General features: G+C 38.0%; 2 protein-coding genes across 2 annotated transcripts; one reads left to right on the forward strand and one right to left on the reverse strand.

Annotated features, from left to right (window-relative positions):
• Positions 1–755: 755 nt before the first annotated feature.
• LOC121415772 (monocarboxylate transporter 12-like) lies at positions 756–8,329 on the forward strand. The gene is made up of 4 exons (XM_041609100.1): positions 756–971; positions 1,323–1,463; positions 4,992–5,948; positions 7,206–8,329. The coding sequence occupies exons 1-4, from the start codon at positions 770–772 to the stop codon at positions 7,331–7,333; spliced, it is 1,428 nt and encodes a 475-aa protein (XP_041465034.1). The 5' UTR covers positions 756–769; the 3' UTR covers positions 7,334–8,329.
• Positions 8,008–14,534, reverse strand: LOC121415773. The gene is made up of 6 exons (XM_041609102.1): positions 14,257–14,534; positions 13,282–13,454; positions 12,365–12,440; positions 11,587–11,802; positions 10,352–10,446; positions 8,008–9,515 (listed from the first exon to the last, which is right to left on the reverse strand). The coding sequence occupies exons 1-5, from the start codon at positions 14,390–14,392 to the stop codon at positions 10,364–10,366; spliced, it is 684 nt and encodes a 227-aa protein (XP_041465036.1). The 5' UTR covers positions 14,393–14,534; the 3' UTR covers positions 8,008–9,515; positions 10,352–10,363.
• Positions 14,535–24,553: the final 10,019 nt, after the last annotated feature.

The following is a 24,553-nucleotide window of genomic DNA, read 5'->3' on the forward strand; positions in this document are numbered from 1 at the left end:
TATAGGGCTGACCTTAACAAAAGTTGCAATGATAGATGGAATAATTTGCCGTGCGGAGAGCCCGGAGAAATCATGATTTTGTACTGTACTATAGAAGTGAAAGCGAGATTTTATATTGTGTTTGGTTAATTTGTTGATTTCTGTGTAAAATTTCAATTCTATTTTATTTTGCACTGACGGAATTATGAGGGGGGGGGGGGCAAAACGATATGCTTGCCACCCCAATATTTTCACTGGTGGGTCGATCGCCTCCTTGCCCCCCCCCCCCCGGATCGACGCCGGGCTTAACATGTAATTTCCAAATCATTTTGAAGATAGAATAACAATACGCTAATTTTCCATAATTGGTCAACAAAAGACATAACCATCAAAAGGGAAATTTAATCACTGCTTTATGAGAGAGAAGATGTGTTATGAGGGGAAGTGGGTTGGTGTATGTGTGTGTGGGCGGGTGTGGGGCTGTATGTGCGTGGAATGATTTCACTCTTTTTAAAAATGAATTCTTCACCCAAAAACTTGGCACAGGTGAGATTTTGCGACCTCCAGGAGATTATCTCATAGTCACGCTTGCACAGATCCACATGAAAATGGTACCAAACCATGAAGCGTGGATTGCACTAGCAGGACATATATATATAAATAAATAGATGATTAAGTGTTCATACTTCAGACAAAAGACTTCAAACTGATGGGACATTTTTTCTGACTCACTTTGTATTTAAGCCATAGGCCTATGCTGCTTGTTTGCTATTCATGCAACCCGGAAAAAATGGCGGAAACTCTGCATGAAGATTCTTCCGATCCCTGGAAATATTTCATCCTTATGAGTAAGTCCCTGTTACTATTCATCGACGGCGGGATTACCAAGTCATTTGGGGTCCTCATCCCCGACGTCGTTGTCCGGTACGACAGCGACTACAAGACTGCAGCCTTTGTTTTGAGTCTTCCCAGCACGATTATGTATTTCGCTGGTGAGTACAGAAAATGGGTAACACCATAATCGCCTACACGTACGTACGTACGTATACGAGTATCGCAAAGAAATTTTAATGGGGGTGGGTCAGAACTGTTCTTGTAATTTAACGATAAACTTCGACCTGCCATGTGTGCAGGTGCGTATGAATATACGAGCGAGCTCAGCGAGCAAGGAAATGAGGACTTGCAGTTAATATATCCTATATTTCGATTCAAGTCAACTTGCTGTTCGGATAGAATCGTTTGGGTTCGCTACAAATATGGCAAACATAAAATGATCGACATTATCATAAACCAGGTCTGAAATAATGACTAAAAAAAAAATCTATTTTTTTTTCTCTTTCAAGTTCCCATCACGATGTTACTGGTGAAATTGACAACACCCCGGACAATGGGGATGGTCGGTGGACTATTATGTGCCCTTCCAATAATATGCGCCCCTTGGGCTCCATCTATCCATATTCTTGGTATAATGCTCTCTGTTACAGGTATATATATGTCTCCTCTTTTTCGTTGAAGTAATTCTACATTTTTCTTGCTCATCTCATTTATTCATAAGTAATGTTCTCAGGTCAATATTGATTCTAGTCGGTCGTGAAGAGATATTTCATTCTTCAAAATTTAGTAACAAAACCTTTAGCTTCGCCTGTCCATCACGCGAATAAAATCTAGATGCACCCCGCCCATAGATATGCACACACACACCCACATATATATGTGTGTGTGTATATATATATATTATATAAATAGTGTACAATCTATTGTACAATATACCGGATTATATGTACGACAAATATAAAATTATCCCGAGTGCAGGTTTATTTCACCGAGGCCGAAGGCCGAGGTGAAATAGGCTTGCACGAGGGATAATTTTATATTTGGAGTTCATATAGTCCAGTAATATTGTATGATAGAACGTTCACTATTTATTATAGTAAATAGATCCCTCAATCTAAGCCCCCCATCATGGATTTTGCCATCCAAAAATCGAAAGTTATATTGTACATATGTACAATATAACTTTTTGAAGAGAGGTCACGTGGTACAAATCCAGCCAATCACAGCTCGTATTTTACTACCACTATTTACTATATATATATATATATATATATATATATATATATATATATATATATATATATATATATATATATATATATATATATAAAAAGGGTGTGTATGAGGGTGGGTGGGTGTTTGTGTGTGTGTACAGGAGACATTTGAGACAGAGACATTTTTCGGCATCACCACTTTTTCCAAAGGGCAGATATAGCTCTGGGGGAACCTTGATTTAAGCTACGCCTACCATTGTTCTCTTTAGTCATTTCCCTAACAACATAATTAAATGCAAGAGTTGACAAAGCTGTTTTACATAATTTCTCACATTAATATAAACATGCATATATATATATGTAGGGACAATTTCATGAAATATATACATCCGACCCCCTATATGTGGGACCTTCACAAAATTTTCTGTCTCTTGATTTCTGGTTCTTTTGACAGTCTGCAATGCATACAACGAGAGAGGTGTGAATATAATTATGTGCCAATCGATTTGATCATTGTTTATAATATATTATGTGTGAAGAGTAGAATAGAGTAGCAAATAAAAACTGAAGAAAGCAAGGGCCGAAAGCTTTGCAACATACTTTGCTTCATCCTTGATTCTACTCTACTCTTCACACACACACACGCACACACACCCTCACCCTCACACATATATGTATATCTAGGTTCGTTATTGATGGTGTAGACATGAAAATTAACGGAAATGAATGGGAGTTCCAAAACAGCGTATGATTTTCAAGGACAAGTACACCCCATCAAAAAGATGATTGGAATTAAGTAAATCTAAAAAGCTCAACACCGAAAATTTCATCAAAATTTTATGTAAAATAGGAAAGTTATGACACTTTAAAGTTTCGCTTTATTTCACAAAAAAATTAATGGACATCATTGCCAGTAAGCAAATGAGGGAACTTATGACATCACCCATTCACTGTTTCTTTTGTATTTTATTATATAACAAATGCTGTAAAATGGAAATGTATTATGCAGTGCAATATAACAATCGAAAAAAAAGTAATTAGTGAGGGACTTCATCTTCTCTCTCATATCACTGATTTGTGTATATGTCTTGTGAAAAAACCCGAAAGTTTGAAATGTCATAACTTTTTCATTTTACATCCGATTTTGTTGAAATTTTCAGCGTTATGCTGGTTTGATTTTCCTCAAATATTTTTTTTCTGTAGTGAACTTAATTTGATTTGATATTATTTGATTGTTTTTTCTGCATTCATATCATTCGTATAATACATTTTTCCATAACATAACAAGCATAACATATTAAAAACGGTTTTAAGCTTGAATCATAAAGAAAACATTTTGAAAACAGAGTATAATTCTATACAAATATCTACCAAATTATTACAAACACAATTTACAGAAGGATTGTCATCATAAACAGATTGCTTGAAGGAAGAATGACAACCCATATTCAAAACCCATAAATGTTTTTTTTTTCAACCGATATATATATATTTTTTAATCTTATATTTCATGACGATCATTAGTATGATTCATGATGGTTTTCACGTAGCCCCCTCTCCTGGCTGCTATTGCTTCAAGCAATTTTTTGTATTTTTTTTTATCGTGGATCGAAAATATATAATGAACTCCCACTTAATCTTCGCAGACCCGACACACTCACTTTATTTAAAACTGGCCTTGATAAATGGATAGAAACCTTTGATCTGTAAACGTTTGATTGACGGGGGGGGGAATTGGGGTTTAAAGTATCCTTAAGTAAAGGAAGTGTTAGGATATAATATTTATATATATATATTTTTGTAATTGTGTCTAATAATTAATTATTTTATTTACCACTCGTTTTTGTGTATATATTTTTTGTTTTGTTTTTAATTAATAATATTTTAAATACGTGTAATCTATTATCTTTTTTCATGTTACCTTGACTGGACCTCTAGGAAGAACTGGGCCTGTTGCAGAAAGAGTTGCGTTTGAACGCAAGACAAAAAATCAAACGCAAGTCCCAAATGCGCGCTGTTGATTGGTTGAAAATCAAGTTGCGCATGATTTTTAGAGTTGCGATCGATTGCAACTCTTTCTGCAACGGGCCCCAGAGCCATTATATCAATGGCTGTGAATAGAGTGATCCATCCGTATATTTTTATGTGCATGTTTATATATCTATATTTAATATCATATCTTGTGCAATGTATTTTATTGTGATTTTTATACGGTAAATAAAACCAAACCAAACCAAACCAAATCACCTCTGGGCTTATAATAACTGGCCCCTGTATTTTACCGAACTCACTATATCACATGCTTAGGTAATACTATGATTTAACTATCAGTCTTTTTATGAATTATTTACAATGTATCTCTTTAGTTGTCACATTTAAATTGTATTCATTTATATGTTTGTAATTACGTGAACATGTTGATTTATCAGAATAATGAAGATGCAGACGAAAAGGATGATGGTGATGGTCGAGCTATTAAATGGTGATGATTATGTTGATACAGAAAATTCATTTCAAATATTCTGATAATAACATGGATTTAACGTTAGCCTAAAATGAGTAAAGAGAGGAGCATTTATTATAGACTCTGGCAGAGAGTTCCACAAATAAGGACCATGGTGTCCAATAGATCTCGGTGCAATAATCAATTTGGGGTTTATTAAATGAAAATTTGAAGAGTTACGGGTAGGGTATGAATGAATAGATGTGTTCTTATAGTATAAAAATTGTGGAATGAAGACTGGAGCATGTTATTTACGACTTGAACATAATATATTATTTATGTGCTTGAACATGACTTGAACTTTAAGCATGGGCCTATACTTTGGACTCATTCTTAAAATAAAGATGTAATTTCAATTATTTTTTGAGTGTCGGAGACCTTCAATATCATTTCACGACTGGCCATTTCCTGGATGCATCGTCTAGATGTTTTTATTTTCTATTTTCGTTTTTATCTATAAGGTTTCGGCATGGCTCTGACGTTGTATCCATTACTGCTGTATCTCAACGTCTACTTTTCCAAGTCCTTCATCTTTTCAAACGCGCTGACCTTCTTCGGGTGGACGTGTGGTGCTTTCCTAATTCCTATCATCGTTGAGAGGTCTCTAGAAGCCTACGGATACACTGGTAGCTTTCTCATCCTCGGTGGTATCGCTTCCCATTCCATGGTTTGTGGTGCTGTCGTCAGACCACCTCGAGACAGGAGAAGACACGACTGCGAAAAATCCACAGACGATGGGGAAAAAGATCCACTGTTGCTTGATACTCCAACGTCTGAGCCAGTCGACAAACATGGAGATCAACACCATCACCAACCAGGAAACGTTGAGAGTGAGACATCAAAAGTTTTGTCAGCGCAGCTGTCGGGGCAAAACTCGCAATCATATAATGAAATGAAGTCATCAGATGGCAAAAGTTCTTGGTGTTCATGTGCTTCATTCACGAACAAACTGAAATCAGTCGTGTTCTTACAAGAGCCCCTCTACACCCTTGTTGCTCCCGCTACAATCCTGCAATATTTCGCGATGGCAGGCTGGATGCTGTTTCTTGTACCCCATGCGGTAGGAGCCGGAATCGACAGATCGAATGCTGTCTTTCTGTCAACTATTGCAGGTATTAGCGGGATATTCGGTCGCATCCTGTACCTGGTGCTTTTGCACTTCGACTATGACAACACAGTTATTTTCTGTATCGCTTGCATGATAAGTGCTTGCACGTTCTTCATCGATTTTGTCAGTTCAAGCTACATTTTCCTAGCAGCAATGGCTGGCGTTCAAGGTGTTACCTTGTTCATATTAGACTCCCTTCCACATGCGATGATGAAGCTTTCAATTCGGAACGAAGAAAATTTTCCCGGAGCACTTGCAGCAACTCCTTTCCTAGGCGGAGCAGGTATTGCAACGGGAGACTACGTATCTGGTATGAAATCAAAGTTATAGTCAATTTAACCATGATGCGATAAAGATTGTGATTATACAGATTATATATAGAAAAAGTAAACTAAAAGTTATGAAAAAAATATATGAGTGACGATGATAACCTGAAGGCAAGCAATCGTAGTAAACTCGAAAAGGCAGTTTCAACATAAAAAAGGAGAAGAGAAGGATTGGCCATAACACCCCTATAATTTGATTGATGAAAATGTGACGCCATCTTTAAGTGGCCTTGTTCCCTATCACCCCCCCACGCCCCTGCCTCCGCCAATACCACATAGTTGTCTTTCTTAATTCTTCTACGGAGGAATTACTAAACGGATATTTCGTAATTGATACCAATATTATCGGCTAAAAGAGGGGTCTCCCCATTTTGTAGTGCATTTTTTAAACCTCTTTAGACTGTTAGAGACATGCCACAGAGCACGACCGCTGAAACATGCTGATCGAAAGAACATGAGATTTGCATAATCTGCCAATGGCCTTCATTGAACTTTCCATCATTTCTAAGATTTTTCACTGTCACTCTTGAGCGATCTTTCGGTGACCAGCGGCCATTCAGGAATAACATCCTTGAGTGGTCTATCACATTCTTTTATTATTTTGTATCCCAACATGCACTTTCAAAAGTCTTATTAACGTGATTAATCTTCTTTGGTCATGTTGTCAGTGCCTCTTTTTTTGCAGATACCACTTATCTCCTGAAAGGACATTGAAAGGCAAGTGGAATTCCACAGAAAGATTGCTGAAAGATCATTTTGTTGCCTACAATTTCCGAAAGACTACTGAAATAAATACCACTGAAAGATCACCACAGGACTAGTCTAACTTCACTAAGACAAGACGTATCAGACACGCCCACAGTTCTTTTAGGGTTTTTTTTGCGCCATTCCACAGATACCTCCAATTTCAGTGATCTTGAGGAGTGCTGAAAGGCATTTTTAACATTTTCCGATCTTTCAAGGGTCCCCGTCCTGTGGAACAGAGGTCTATCCTTTTATTGATCGTTCGACAGTTTTATAATTCTTGGGGATATCACTACAAGGTTGTTTTTTTTCCAAAGAATCATTTAAAGAGAAGTGAAATTCAATCATGGAGATCGGCAATAATGACTGTCATCCCCAAATAAAAGTCATTTATCTCGAGCACTAACACCAAACTTTAATGCAAAATGCAATGCTATAGAATATATTTTTTTTCTACATCAGTCAAATCGAAGTTTTGTCTTCTTTCTTCATTCCAGGTTATATCTACGACGTCACATCATCGTTCACAACTTTGTTTACGCTTTACGGGATGCTTCATGTCATCATTACAATCAATCTGGTCATATTCAAGTTGATTAGTCAACAACGCAGGACTAGTGAATAAAAAGAACAGTAAAAATCTGCAGCGGTGGTGGGGTGGATCAATCTACAGATAAGTTTGTTAATGGGCTGGTCAGATATTCTTACATTTTTCAATTTTTTTTATAATAGATAATAAATACGTACATATCGTTCAGAAGGCTGTTAGTGCTAGTGCACTAAATGCCATTATTTTCAGTTGCTCCATTTTCCAACTGTATGCCACTAGTGTACAAGTATATACGATATTTTTCAAAAATTGAAATATCATCACGTGTTTTAAGAAAATTGTACAAAAAGAAATGATATGTTCGTCACTTTCTCCCTCTCCCATTCTAGGCTTGTCAGGCCTGCTTGTACATAGGTCTCAGAATTTGTTACTGTTTTGTCACTTTCGTTACAAAAATATACGTCATGCACTATAACGTCATGCTTCGTTTCCACATGATACGTGTAGGCCTTGCCTTATCAGATCTTTACGATTGTGACAAAATTTATAATTTCTTTTCAACACACATTCACTGCCCTTCGTATGTCAGTATCAGTCACTCTTTGGACAGGTCACATTCGCTACACAATAAATGTCACTATCATTTGCCTTTCTTAACATGACCAGTATTTATTGTCATGGTTGTGAAAGAACTTGGGATTTCCTTTCATCACACATCCAAACACGCAGATAGTGCACATATCCGTGACATCTTTTTCTTTTATCATATGATCTCTATTCCATCAAATTTCGACACTCGAATTATAGAATAGTGCATTATTTCGATGCATAACATAAACAAAAACACAACATAGATATCGTTTGACTATAATTAGAACGTGGTAATGAATTATATCTCCAAAAGAATAACACTCTTCTAGTATACCTTCTTTTGAATTATACGAATTTGTTACTTAGAAAAATATAAGACCAAACAGATTGATAAGAGTTGAAAATCGATATTATTTTCTAACTGAAGCATGTGTAATGATTTGATATATTATTGAATATTTGAAAATTGAAATAAATTAACCGAAACTGAAAAAAAAGAGAGTTTGATGATAACGCGCCGGCTTTGGTATACGAAATAATGGAATCAAATTGTACTCTATATACATCTCCATAGTATTTAAATAAAATTGGTATAATTCATTCTCGTAGTACCATGGAGAATCCACGAGGTCGAGTATTACGTAATTTTGTCTACATGATGCATCAACAGATTTTCCGCTTAGCCTGATTTTCAATGTATACTGAAATAATTATGCGCTCTAGAAAACAACATAGTCATTTTAACCAAGTAGAAATATATATATGCACCTCCGTGGCATGTTTTTGAAACTGAAAGCAAGGTTTATAAGGATAGGGTATAGGCTTAGTAGAAAATACTGTTGAGAGGACAAACTTTGTCATCGACCTCGTTGAACATGTGGAAAGATCCTTCAGTGACATATATGTTTTGTACGAGGACTTAGAGACCTTTATTTAATATGACATTGCCACTTTTTGTACGTTAAAATTTGGTTGATCTATAAGCTATTGAACGATTGCTTCCGGAGTATTACGTGTTTTGATAAAATATTGAATTAAGTGGTATGTAAGTGGCAAGACAATACATAGCAAGCTAGCATTCCATATTATCGTACTTTAATTCGAACGCCGCTATAGCATTATATTACAAACTTACATTTAGAATGTATAGATCTGTCATAGTTTATTATTAATGATCTGCAGGTTTAATTTGGACACATTAATACTAAAAGGTCACCATTCATCCCTAACAAAAATGTCAACCATGGAATCACCAACACTGTTTAAAATAATTATGATTATTATAGTTTAAAGCAATAACAAGTTCATTTGTGAACCTATGTCATGGAACCATGATCTGATATGCTACCCCATGCATAGGCGAAAAACCAAATAGGAGCCTACGAGAAGGATAGCTATCATAGGAATCATAATCTTATATATATTGTTTGTTCAAACAAAATAATGTCTCTAATATACGACAATATTGTATGAAACTTTAAAATGATATTATTGAATAAAGAAGATGATTCGGTTCCCCTTCTCGTAGGCCCCTATTTCGGCTTTCGTCTCTGCATGAGGTAGCATCATGGATATAGTTTACAAGCCTCCTAACTGATCCAGTGAGAACTGCCTTGCTGGGAAATCCCCGGATGTCCGTCTAAAGTTGTCTTCTCGAGTCATCCGTCTGCAGCAGTCATTGAGAAAGATAAAGATTCATCTTGATTTGATTACCATTTTAAGTCACTGATTGATATTTGATGGTCAGATTGCGAAATATCGTTAAGTAACAACTTTTCAAACTCGGGTCAATTTTGAACTACGATGCACCCTAAAAATAAAATGTTAAATCAGCATTTTAAAGGTTGCAGGAGTGACAACCTTTACCAAATATTATATCCAGCCTTGTATAGAGATGAATTCAACACTTTAAGTGTTATGTCGAACCATTTAAATTGGTAAATGCATCATAACGTAAGAAAAGTACATGGCGTCCAACCTATTAAATTTCATTTTTATTTTAGTGTGACCTAATGAGATTTAGAGGATCATGATCACTATAGGTCGAAGGTCAAGGGGGTCATTACATATCAGAACTTAAGATAATATCATTCGATCTCGTGATATCTTAATGAGCTCTATCAACTTCAATATTGACCCGAGTTGAAGTGACAATGATTTCATCAACATTTGGTGTCACGAGATCAAAGTCTAAAGGTCAAAAGGAAGCAGGGGACATTAGGGTTATAAATGCCGATACATGAAAATCTTTTGCTCCAAGGATTGTTTGATTGAGGTTTCAACTTCAATATCCGCCATTGGGTGCGAAGGTTAACTGACAACTAAAGTGTATGATTTTCATACGCATATGATTCGTGGCGGATCCAGGGGGCACATCATTCTGCCCCCTCCCCTTTGATAACCATTAAAATACTTTCAGTGGAAAGTGTCCGGCATACGCAAGTCATAGAATGACACAACAAACAACACACACACATACCCAAACGGACCAGAATTCAGTACCTGATCGTTTTCTTAGCAGTCTTGGGGAGCATTGAAATATGTTCCATCGTCCAGTGGTTCGTAGCCATCGAAGAAGGAGCTAAACACAGACGATCCTGGCAAGGGATAAAAATAATCGCGGATATATTAGTAAGTAGGCCTGTATTTATATAGCTTCTTGTCGAGGCTCTGCATGGCGGATGATCTTATAGCCTGCACGCGAAGCAGCACCATCCTCATGATCCTAATCTCAAAACCATGCACCGGTCAATATAACTACAATGAGTATAGGCCAACTAGTCCATGGCAACCTTTTCTGTTAGCTCAAATAAATGTCTGGTCACGTGACAGAAGGGATTTAAGCCAATCATATGACAAGGATCCATCACCATTTTAAAAAGTATGAGGCATGCAAGTCCAACTCTCCCCTTTGTAGGTATTCCCCAAAACATAATTGCTCATAGAAAAATCTGCCTGTCGATAGATATGCTAAAAAGTGATAATTATGTATAAGTAAAGTAAAATGATTAAAAAAAAGTATTTTGGAGTTTGTGACATATAACAATAGTTGGTCGCATTGCGAATGCGAAGATGTTCAAATCGTTAGCATCTCAACATTTAAATGCTCATAGCTTTCTTGTTATTTTGTTGAATTTATCTCAAATTTTCAGTAATTTTACTTCTTTTATCCCCCCCACAAGCTAACTTGTTTCCATGGTTTTATATCCGGTGTTGTAGCTAGTGCCTTGATGCTCAGTCTTGGCCACGTGTGGCGGAAGCCAGAAAATTTAGGGGGTGTCCACCTGAAATTTTGGGATTGGCACAGGTAAAAAATTTGACAAGCGCCCCCCAAAAAAGATTTTGAACCTAAAATTTATTGACAAGCAAAGAAAAAAAAAAGGTCATAAACCTAAATTTTAGGGGGGGGGGACAACACACGTTTCAGGGGGGGGGGGTCCACGTGAATTTAGGGGGGACGCAGAAAAAAAAGGTGACAAGCAAAAAAAAAATTAAAAAAATAAATAAATTAGGGGGGACCGTCCCCCCCGCTTCCGCCGCCTATGGTCTTGGCCTTAAGGCGCCGTAAGCCCCATGCATTCTTTAAAAGCCTTGGCCTTACATGGATATTCAAGCCTTTGCTTTGGGATTCTATGATTTGCCCTTGGGTATTTTAGCCTTGCTCTGGGCTTTGAGGGTTTGGGCTTAGACTACAACACTTGTGTCATCTACTCCAACGGCAACATTGCTAGCAATACCTGTTTTCGACACCAGAGTTATCTCTTCCCGCAGCATATGGTACGAATATGGTTGAAACTCTGGGTTTGGTTCCTGGACGAAAGTCACCACTCGTTGTTCAGTCATACCCATGTCGGACAGTTCAAGGTTCACGGTGAACGTCACGGCTTGTAGGCCGTCATCGGGATGTTGCCCGTATGCTGTGATATCCCATGTACCTGTGTACTTCATTTTGTCTTCGAAAAAAAGAAGACATTAGCCTATTTTAGAATCTATTTCGCAGACACTTTCTGCAACGTTGATAATCTATTGAAAATGCCCGTCAAATCACAACGGACAGATTAGAAGTAATTGTCGAAAGTTGGTGGACTGGGCTAGCACATCATCTTAAGATTCGGACAGGGCAAAAAACCCTGCAAAATTAATATGTCGTTTGTCCAGAGTCGACCACGACACTGCTGTTTTTATTCACAGATTTTCGACAAAGGCTGCTTTGTTATGACGGGCTTTCGACGAAAGATTCTCTGCGAAGTGAATGCTAAAATGCCCTATTGATTATCATTACAAAGACGTTCTTAAAAAGAAAATTTTTCATTTTTTATCCACTCCATAACAGATTGAGGACACACATATTTTGTAGTAATAGGCTCGAATAGTGAATACTAATTTGGTGGAAATAAGCAGCAACCTAACAGACATTGTGACAAATTGTTGAAAACCTGCTACCTATAGAAAATGAACTAAAATATAGTAAAAAATTATTAAAATCAAGGATATTACATTATGATTAAAACTTACCATTCAAACATCTTTCGGGAACTTTGGTGACTGGGTATTTCTTACAATCTCCATTGGTTATCACGTAATGAGCATTCTGTAGTTGAATAAAACATAACGCCGGTTTTTTTTTTTTTTTTTTTCATTTCTGAGTAAAGCTTCAGTATATTTTCCTGATGATTATATAAAGTAAGTTACAATAAAATACATGGTACTGATCAAATCGTACAATAAGGGCAGTAGCGGACCGTGACCCGGAGGAGACAAAGCATGGGGGGCACTGCATTGTCTGTGAACAATGCTGTGCCCCCATGCTCTGTCTCCTCCGGGTCACGGTCCGCCACTGCATAAGGGTGTATCTAAATAGAATCACGCAACAAAGTGACTGAACATTTAACGCAGTGAATGAACAAGCAAGATAGTATATTCATGCTCAGTACAATCTGACAGTGGACACAATTAAAGAAGACCATTAATCACTTCTCCATGTCTCATGATCTCTTTTTATCTTTATTTTTGAATTTCAATGCAAAAAGGCCTAAACCTTTGCCTGGATATAATTTTCGTCCATTAATAATCTGAGCGCTCATATACTGTCCAATGTGTTTCACTGTTCACCATTTACCCTGTTAATTTGGAGCATATTACCCCTTAATTTAGCAAAAATAGATTCTCTTGCCCCGCCCCTCTCTTCTCAATGTATCCTGGCTCCGCCCTTGTAAACCGATAAATGCTCACTTTCCCAAACTCGAAATCACAACCATGATTTCGGAATCACAGTCTCCAAATTAATGATAAAAAAATCCATGTTTTTCCCCTCTTTTATGTTTTTTTTTATACATGTATATAAATCACAATGATTGTTATTTCCAATAATGGCGGGGTGCAGTAACGAATAAGACTTGGGCTTTTGTAGAGAAAATATACCCTGAACTTACATTTGCTTTGTCGATGATATCTTGCCTTTCCTCCACTCTCGGTTGTCCACTTGCGTCGAGAATCGTTAGTGTTTTGTTGGTGTAGAACTTTTCATGGACAAAGTCCACAGCAGAGAAGATACGATGTTTGCTCCCTACAGGCTTCTCTCCCATCATGATGGCTTCAAAACCAACTGAGGGAAAAAAAATCAAATAAGTCAAGCAAGGAATAATCCGCAGGGAGTTGGGAATGTACACTGACTGCGTGTTATTAATTTTCATTCCTCAGATTTATTTGTTATTACACCACCCCCACAGAAAATTTCCGATGTTTTGACAAAATGAAGACGGTTATTATATAAAACAATATATCGTGTGGGTGTTTCATAAAGCTGTTCGTAAGTTAAGAGCGACTTTAAGAACGACTGGTGATCCTTTCTTGTGGTAAATGTAGTCATTGGCGCACGTGTGGCAATGGTTAAGGGGGTATAAGAAAGGATACCAGTCGTTCTTAAAGTCGCTCTTAACTCTCCTTTCGTAGCGAAACAGAAGAAAAGTGACAACTACATTTATATCGCCGAGAAAGTGATTTTTTGCCACATTCCCTGAATCCATGAGATCAGCAGTTTGCTTTATAAATTATATTCCTCATTGGAAATTATTAGCTATATATACATAATATAGATAAAATGTATAAAACCAATCTATCACTTTTAAATTTACAACAAAAATTTGTCATTGATTGCATAAAAAGGTCCGTTGCAATTCTCTGGGTAATAACTTTTTAAATCAAAGGTTGATATACCTGGGAGATCGGCTAACAGCAGAACATCAGATAGTGTTTGATGGCCAATCAATCACGTGATTTCACTTTCCACCAATCAGACATCAACATTTTAAGTATGTGAAATATTATAGAAAGTACTGTCCTTTGAATTAGTTACAAAACGGACTATAACACAAAGAAATATATAAAGGCATTGTTTTTTATCTCACCTTGAGTGGATCTGTATTCACGCGGTAAGCAATATTTGGTAGGGTCGGGTCCAGAGTCGGGTATGCCATCGTTCCCAGCAACATGAGCAAAGAGCATGAAGAAAATAGTTATTGCCAGAGACATACTTGGGATCATTTAGACTGAAATTATGGACGATTAAAAAAATATATATATATATATTCTTCAAGTGAGACAATCATCAACACAGATGTTCCGCTGTCGATGGTAAAGTAATTTCTAAACAGGGCAGATATATTTCACCAAAATGATATATCTGTTACGCTCGATCCAAACATGTTAATTTGAGAGGTCGTGGCGCCACGGTGCCCGCGTGAATGTGGAGGCATGGGGGCGACCGCCCCTGTCATTTTTCTAGTGGAAAAAGGGAGAAAATTCGATTTTTTTTAAATGGTTAATTGGGGCCGATAAGAATAAGGGGTCTGAGCCGTATAACTCTATTACCATGGTTACCTCTGTTAAAATATGACGTCATTCGTCTTACTCCCTGTACACACACCATCCTGGCGCCGCCCCTGGTGAACTTATTCAATATTTGCTGTCACATTATTCCTCCCTGTTGTTATGGTTGAAGAATAATATAGAGGAGAGCATTCACCATAAGACACGGATCGGTTGATGAGCAAATAATAACAACCATTTGAATAGATTTATATAGGTCACCATAATAATGACTACATGTATTATACATCGGCAAGATATTTTGGCGCCTTCCAAGGTGATGGAAAGGGAGCCGTGTAGGGGTTGGTATGGTGGCCAGGGGACCAAGGGCGCCGGAAGCGGGGGGGGGGGGCGGGGGGGGGCACTTTTTGGGGGGCAAAACGAGATTTTGCCCCCCAACGTGCCCCCCTGAAAGATGAAAAATGATAAATTATTTACGGACAAAAGTAAATGAAGGCACTTTTCTGCCTGAAAATTGTCATTTCCATTGTCAATAAATGAAAAAAATTTGCCCCTGACGGGGCAAATACATTATCATAGTAAGCCTTGCGTCTTTTAATGAACAGTTCCTCTGTGACACATAGCTTTGATAAGCCCCTTTTCCATCTTATTACAGTGTGATAACGTTTAACCTTTTAATGAATACATTTCAGACTAAAAGCGAATGGCAAATTGATAGTGGTCCACCAATGATTAGGTTTATAATTCTATGATGCTGGCTGTGTCGTCTAACAAACGCGCAGTCGCCCAGAAACGCTCAGACCGGACCCGATATCACTAACGCGCGTGAACATTAGTTACTCGAGCAAGATATCTCGAGAAACTTGTTTCAATTATTTCATTTTCAACTAAATATAAATTGAGTTAATACAGTGATAACAAGAGAGCGGTGTTGGCTCAGTCGGTAATGCGTCTGCCCGTCGAAGTCGAACCAAAGATCGTAGGTTCGAGTCCACCCTGGGCGGATGACTGAAGTCAGTGCTTTGTGTGTAAACGTCTCTCCCATGTTTCATAGATGCAGGCTATACAATGGAAAACACTTCGTCCCCCGGAAAGGCTGTTAAATGGAGGCCCCGTGTAGAGGAAAGTCACCACCTTTGCACGTTAAGAACCCGCTACACTATTCGTATAAGAGTAGGGGGAAACCCCGGTGTCGAGGTCCACCTGCATCCCCCCCCCCAATAAGTTATATCGGGAGGAGAGACCTGTGGATCTATAGTGATTCATTTCACTTTTCGCCTCCAAGGCACAGGTGACGCCAAACAAATAATAATAATTCAGTGCCCTAAAGAAAATACCAAGGTCATTTCAACTCAATATAGACATGTTATCAGAAAATTACACTCAGAATAATCATGTGTAGAGGATTATAATTTATAATTTGTAAAAATGGTGAATCCCACTCGAAAGAAACTTAGAGATAATGTTTAGACATGAAAAAAATAAAATCATCTGTGAAAGTGTCTTCTTGACCGGACTCATATTATCCGAGATATGAATAAAAATGTAAAGAATATAAAAGAAAAAAATAAGCGTTACAGTACTGCTCTACTATAAAAAAAAATCTTCAATTTTCACAGCCCCGTATTTTCCTCTATTCCTTTTCATTGGCATGATTGGAAGGCGTTTTGTCTGATACTATTTCAACTCATAGATAGCACTTATGAATTTTAGATTCCAAAACTTCTTCCCATTACCTGTTACTAATCAGATCGAGATGGCAGCTTTGTTCTCTGGTTCATCCCAGCTTTTGTTATTCATGGACGTTTGCAAAAAAAAAAACAACAACAACCCGGGAGTGGGTGGGGCTGCAAGACCTAAATTTTCGAAGAAACGTAAGAGCGAGGGGATTTGTGATGGGGGAGCTTTTGCATTTTCTAGAATAAAATTGAAGGATTTCGTGCACACTTTTGGTGAATTTTGTGAATTTTGCCCTCTCGATCGGCGGCCCCCGGCTGCGTACGGTCACGTTTGTCATCTTAAAGTCTTTAAAAGGCCTATATTACATTTGTTTGAAACAATTTCGTTTGCAATAAGGCTCGTAATTTGCTGGAACTGCGACCCTGGTCATAAAGAAACACCAGGCTGGGTCAGAAGGGAGGAAACAGAAGGAGCAAAAAAGAACTCCAAGACTGTTTAATTCTCAAGAAATTTATTTTTAAATGCATTTAGAAACGCAACTTTTATACTCCATTTTTGCACAAAATCCCTACCGTGGGGGGGGGGGTCCCATAGCCTCTCCCGCTCGATCGCTTCTGTATCTCACGCTGTCAAAAATATTGTGCCCCCTTCGGGATTTTGCCCCCCCCCAAAAATTGAAAGTGTTCCGGCGCGCCTGCAGGGGACACACACACACACACACACAGTGGCGTAACCACGGGGGGGCATGGGGGGGCACGTGCCACTCCCCCCATCGGCTGGCAAAAAAAAACCGGGGAAAAGGAGAAAAAGAGGGAGAAAAGAAGAAAAACGTAGCGGGAAAAAAATTATTGTTCATTATAATTATGATAATAATTATTTTATGTTATATTACATAAGAATTTTTTTTCATAACTTTATGAAACATATTTGCTCTGGGCCTATGTCTTCATTGTTCCGGTGCTCGCATTGTCTGTTTAACGAGATATATGATCCTGTTGTGCTAAAACCTCCCGTTTTCAAGTCAATATACACCAAATATATTTCCTCGCACTTATAATTATTATTGTTTTATATAGTGACATATACTTCTTTTTCATGACTACTTAAAGTGATTGCCCCATTTTAAAGTCTGAAAATGTCCCTTTTTCTAATCTAAATATCAAAAATTTTCAGCTCGCGCTTCGCGCTCGCATCATTCGGTTAGTGAAATACGTATGGTTTTAGTGAATTCCTAAAAACAAGCCTTAGAATGCCCCTCTTCAGGTCTGAATTTCCTAACTATTCATCTTGCGCTTCGCGCTCGCAATATTTGATTAGTGAGATGCGTATGATAATCATGATAACAATGACTACAAAAAGTGTTTCGTGGGTTTAGATGTAATTCTAACAAAATCAGCAGGCGCTTGCCACTCGCATTAGAGGACTATGGTGAGATATGTATACTTTTAATGGATTTCTTTAAAAATTGTCCTCAAAATATTCCTGTTTGGGGTCAATATATTCAAAACTTTCAGTTCGCGCTTCGCGCTCACATTGTTTGTTTAGCGAGACAGGTATATATTATGATTTTAAAAAAATTGCCTATAATGTCCCTTTTTAGGTCTGAATATCACAAATTTTCAGTTCGCGCTTCGCGCTCGCATTATTTGATCAGTGACATACATTTCCGTTTAATTGCACTGTCCTCAAAATGTCTTAGGTCAGTAAACCTAGCAACTGAGCGCGGCTTCGCGCTTAACTAAGTGACTCAATTTTTTGCTGGTGCCCCCCAATGACGTGACCTACGGTACTTTTTTTTTTTTTTTTTTTCATATTGTTTTATTCTGATTCCATGAACAAAAATATATAACATTTCAAATTAACATTTCAAAAACACATAATATTTTACATTTCATATTTGGACATTTTTCACTAACTTAATACCAGCATAAATCATATATAACTTAAAGGAGAAACAATGAAATCAGTTATATACGCCACTGCACACACTCTCAAACACACACACACGCTCACTCAACACCCCCCCAAACACACACACACACAAAATCGTCCAACTGAATTAAGGCCACCATGAATATGCCCTATCCTTTTTTTCTGAAATATGAGGGAACATATCCGTCGGAACGATTTTTAAATTGGTGCATTATGATTTGGTTAGGACCCCTGGTAACAATGTACCCGGGGGGGGGGCACTTCCATTCATTAGTGGATACCATGCGCGACCATGGGGTCTCGAAAAGCACCCTAAACACGTAATTTCCATATTCTGAAAATGAACCCCTTAACAAGTATTGGCGTGTAAAACCCTACCCTTAACAAGTATTGGAAACAAAACGATACTCTTGGCAAATATTCCTTGAAATGAACCCCTAAACAAGTACAGGAATGTTTTATTGTTACGGGTCCTTCGGTCGCCGGCTTTACCTTATGGTTATAAGTAAGATCCCACCTCCTACACCTCGCGCAAATCGGACTCTAAACACGAAGCTAGTGTTGGGGCAAAAAGGACATCCTTTATAAAGCATTTTAATTTTGTTTTATCATCCCCGCAAATTCAACCCTAAACACGTAATTTTCCTAGCGAAATAGATACCCCTTTTTCATTATTTTTGTGTTTTTTACACCCTTATCACGTTACGTACGTAACGTGCCCTATCGTGAAAAAACATCCTTTTTACGTGTTTTTTTTGGTCGCGCATGGTATCCACTCGTCAATGTAAGTGGCCCCCGGGCAATGTACATAACAACATTCCATGGAGAGGTCCAAACATGCAAAACGGGTAGGCCTATAATCACTTACGGCATTCCCCAAACGTCCCAACTTCAGTGCCCAAGGTCAGTTATACTGCGGACACACAAAAAAATTAACAATCCAGATCAAGGTTTCGATCCGTCATTCTTTGATATTTGCTGTCACGCTGGTTGCCTCTGTTATTCACAAATGAGAAACGGACCGGTTGATAATAAGCAATAACAACCATTTGAAAAAAAATATAGGTCACCATAATCACTAATAGCTAGCCACGATAGTGACTTTGTGCCTTGCTTGGTCGGGTCGGTATATGGTGACGGGGACCCCGGGGAAACAAACTCACCCAACCTCCTACATCCACCAAACACAAATTGACTGAATTATACGGCCATCAAAACAATCAACATGCCTTTAATCCTCTTTAAAAATCGATATACTGAAGAATGAGGAGGGGTATATACAGGCCAGATCGACCATCGGAGCAAATTTTAAGTGGTGATCTGTTCAGAGGTGGATCCAACATTTTAAGGGATCCACCTCAAACACCCATATCCTCAAACGCTGCATCTGCCCAATTATCAATAAATATTACACAGATCAAAATTTTTGATCATCACGCTTTGCCATATACTTGCTGCCACACCGGTGGCCCCGTTGACATGGTTAAAGAATAAAATACAAATGAGCATTTACCATGGAGATACGGACCATAATATGAGCAAATAATAATCGCCCATAATTTATTACACGGCATTGGCTTGGCCTTCCATGGTGACAATGGAGCGTTGTGGCCCGGTGGATTAGTCTTCGGACTTTGAAACAGAGGGTCGTGGGTTCGAATCCCAGCCATGGCGTAATTTCCTTCAGCAAGAAATTCGTCCACGTTGTGCTGCACTCGACCCAGGTGAGGTAAGTGGGTACCTGGCAGGAATTTATTCCTTGAAATGCCACCGCCCTGTAAAAGGCTGCGGGGCTAAAGCCAGGGTAATAATATCCAATGAAGCGCATATAGGGACGCATTTGGCAGTGATATGCGCTATATAAGCATGTTGGTATTATTATTATGAAAAGGGCCGGGTCTAGGTGCAATTCCAAGGGGCGCCGGAATGATTTTCATTTGGGGGGGGGATGGGTTCAAAGGTTTATTGCCATTTCGTCCACTGCCATTTTGTCCACTACCCACATGGTCTAATATCATTTCGTCTACCATCAGTTGGTCCACTATCCACATGGTCCAAGTACCATTTCGTCCAATCACCATTTCGTCTAATAGCCATTTCGTCTAATAGCCATTTCGTCTATTATCATTTGGTCTAATAGCCATTTGGTCTAATGGTATTTTTTTGCCAATTGGTCCAATAGCCACTTTGTCCACTATCATTATGTCTATTCCCATTTGGTCTAATAGCCAAATGGTCTAATAACCACTTGGTCTACTTTCATTTCGTCCATGTTCCATTTGGTCTAACTGCATTTGGTCTACTATCACTTGGTCTAAACTCATTTCGGCTAACAATCATTTGGTCTAATTGCCATTTGGTCTAATAACCAATATGTCCAATTGCCATTTTGGCTAATCACCATTTCGTCTAATATTCATTTCGTCTAATACGCATACTGGTCTACTATGCTGCACTAGCGCCCTCTACGACCCGAGTCGACTCTATTCGCGATTGTGGGCCTAATTAATTACCAATTCTCTTCAACTTCTTGATTTATTTTACCACTGTTGACTAGTGTTGTTCGTCATTGATTACTTTGCATTATGGAAGTGTTTTCCACCCAAAGGGGGAAGCAATGTGTGTCTTATCGAGGTTATACATACACGATACGGGCGAGGAAAAACGGAATGGTATACTGGCGATGTCGCCAGCGGACAACGTGCTCTGGCACGTTGGTAACAAAAAAAAAACGAGGGAAGGAAATAGGGGAAGAGAAAGAAAGAAGGACAAGGAAAGAAGGGAAATTATTGGAGAAGGAAAAGAAAGGAAGGGAAGAGGAAAAAGAAAAGGAAGGGGGAAAGAGAAAGAGAGGTGAAAAGGAAGGGGAAACGAGAGGAAAAAGAAAGGAGGGGGAGGAGGGAGTGAGGAAAGGAAAGAGAAGGAAAATAAGGGTAAGACGAGATAAAGAGAAAGGAAAGGGGAGAAAAAAGGAAGAGAAAGAAAGAAGGGAAAGGTAGAGGGGAGAGAGAGAGATGGGAAAAAAAGAAAGGCAAGGGCCTTAGGCTCCTAGATTCAAAATTTTGTTGAAGCCCCCCTGCAAAAAAAAAAAATGAGAAAAGGGAGAGATGACGAAAATAAGAAGGAAATGAATTTAGATATAAAGACGAGGAAGAGAGGGATAAGAAGGAGGAAAAGTGATGAAAATGAGAGGAAGAGAATTGACAAATAACAGGTTCCCTTTCGGGACAGTAAATAAAATAATTTCAGCTCGCGCTTCGCGCTTGCATCAAGTGTTTATCTCATCCTTACAAAATAGTCTTAGAATGTCCAGTTTCAGACTTGAATATAACAACAAATTGCCTTTCGAAATCACATGATTTATTCAGGAAGATAGCCAGCCTTTCCATTAGATTTAAATCTAAAGAAAAATCCAATTCGCGCTTATAGCGCTCACAATTATTTGTTAAAGTAAAAAAAGAATCCATGACTCATGGTCATCATGTCATTGACTCTATAAAAGTTGGATCTATAAACATTGGTCGTCGGACGTTGGTAATCGGTATCTCTCGGTAATAAAGGGCCTCCAGACCCCCCCCCCCTCAGAAAAGGCATAGCTACGCCGCTGAATGAAATACATTAGTTAAACATGTTCAAGAGGGTTACAAAGTATCCTTTTATAAGTTAATTTACTATTTAAAAAAAAATTTAAAAATAAATAAAAGATTTTCTAACCATTCGAGGAAAAAAATATAAGAACGTATCGTTTTTAAATCTGAATTAAAAAAAAATCAGATCAGGCTGCACGCTGGTTGATGAGTGAGGTCCGTCTCATATTCATGCGCGTATTCTGGGGGGGGCTTTGGGGGCCCGGGCCCCCGGGGTAGGCGAAAGGGGGCGCCAAAAAGGGGAAGGAAAGAGAGGAAAAGAAAAGGGAGAGAAAAAAAAGAGGGAAAGAAGAAGAGAAAGAGAAAAAATGGGGAAGAAAGAGAGAAGGAAAAAAAGGAAGAGGGAAGAGGGAGAAAGAAAAGGAAAAAAAGAAAGGGAAACATCTCATGCTTCGCGCTCGCATTAATAATTTATTGAGATATGTATCCTGTACATAATAACAAAAGAAAAATGATTAAAATCTCCCATTTTTGAGATCTGAAAATAGGGAAACAGCTTCAGCTCTTGCTGCGCGCTCACATTTTTATTTATGATACATCCATCTCTTCTTGAATTCCTTCAAACAATCCTTAATCTGTTACTTCTTTATGTCAATTAACCAACATTTTCGGCAATAATTGCAGTAATTGTTCATTTTAAGATAATTATGTATCCTGTATTACAGGGAGTGTTCAAAGTGTCCTGAAATATCAATTTTTTTAACTCGCCGTGCACATGTTTGTATATTCATTTCTAAACTGGATATATAGTGACGTGGATTGTCAATGTCTAATTCCTTCCTTCAGCTTTTTCTCGTCTCATTCCCCGTTTTCTTTTCCCTCCTTCCCTTTTTCTCTTTTTTTCTCCCCCACCCTTTTCTCTTTTTTGGGGCCGTCAATAAGGAGGGGCGGACGCTTTGCCCTCCTCGAAATGCCTATGTATCCACTTTATGAATGCTTACAAACAGTCCTTAAAACGTAATTTTTCATGTCAGAATATCACAAATTTCGACCCGCGCTCGCATTGTTTATTTAGATGTGTATTATGTACAAATTTACAAAAAGTGATTAAAGTGCCCCGTTTTGAGGTCTGAATATAGGAAAATTTCAGCTCGCACTGTGATGTTGCATTTACAAAAGTGAAATATGTATCTTCAAGAATTCCTAAACGCAGTCCTTAAAACGCCCCTGTTTCATGTCAGTATATGGAAAATTCTCAGCTCGCGCTGCGCGCTTGCAATCCTCGCATTAGTTATTAATCTAGAGAAATGTTCAGGATTTCAAACAGTGTCAAGACTTACGATTTTATGTGTAAAATAATAGTGGGCCTACATGAAATAAAATGTTTATAAAAAAAAAGATCAGCTCGCGCAAGCAAAAAAAAAAAAAAAAAAACACGGAAAAAACCCTCTTCGATCCGCAGACAGGGGAATATATAAATGAATGAACATTTTTCGAGCAACAGCCCCCCCCTGCCCCCATTAGCAAAAGCTAGATCCGCAAAAGGGATGTGTTATAATTATACCCGGCAGGCCTATATACTCGCGACCAAAAATCTACTCTAGTGATTTCAATACCCCCCCTTCCTGTAAACTCCTGGATCCATGGAGTAATTATTTTAATTATGTATATTATTTCTATTATGATTATCCTTATTATTATCATTTTTGTTAATATTTTTTATTTGATTTTATTTATTTCTGCATTCAAGATAATATATGCAACATAACAATGAGGTGATACAATTCAGTTTCACAAAGTAATAAAGCAATAGTCATAATAAGCAATGAGAAATAAATATCGACAAGAAGCAATATTCAATCGAAAGAAAATAACAGTTTGAATGAATGCAGGAGACCGCCATCGTGAGCGGTTAAGCTTGAAAATGATGGCAGCCTCGTATATTAGTAATATGATCATCATAATTATCATTATAAGTAGTATTATTGTGAATTTTATTATTATTATTATTACTTTTATTTATTAGTATCATTATGATGATTATCATTCTTATTATTATATCCATTAATTGCTACAGCATGAGTATATCACAAACATTATACTCATCGTTATTGTCAATACTACTAGGCCTACATTTATTTTAGGCGCAGGCGGGCTTCTAGCGACGGGAAACGAACAAAAAGGGAGAGGATAGTACAGGGAAAGAAGATAGGACAGATCGGGAAGAGCTCTTTTTTTTGGGGGGGTGGGGGTATATTGATCAATAATATTTCTTTAAAAGGCTATATTGTCTTTCATCTGTTTATCGTATTTTGATATCGGAATACAATATTCTCCTTTCTTTTTTTTTAAATAAAAATTAAGTGACAAATTAAAATAAAAGAACCCTTTTCCATTTTCCCCATCTTAGTTTCCCCTTTTATATGTGTGTGTGTGCGTTTTAGGGGGGGGGGGGGGTGGGGGTGCCTGAATTGCTGTACCCACTGAATCGACCCTTGCGATAGTAGTTATCATCATAGTTTTTAGGGTTTTTTTAAAACTAATATCATCAATAATTTCAAGGTATTAAAGTCATTTCGCTCCCCTCCTCGGATAACGCAAATTATTTGTATTAGACGAAATGGCTATTGGACCGAATGGCTATTAGACTAAATGGCTATTGGACGATTTGGGAATT

This window comes from Lytechinus variegatus, chromosome 5 (genome assembly GCF_018143015.1).
Source record: "Lytechinus variegatus isolate NC3 chromosome 5, Lvar_3.0, whole genome shotgun sequence".
Lineage (NCBI taxonomy): Eukaryota > Metazoa > Echinodermata > Echinoidea > Temnopleuroida > Toxopneustidae > Lytechinus > Lytechinus variegatus.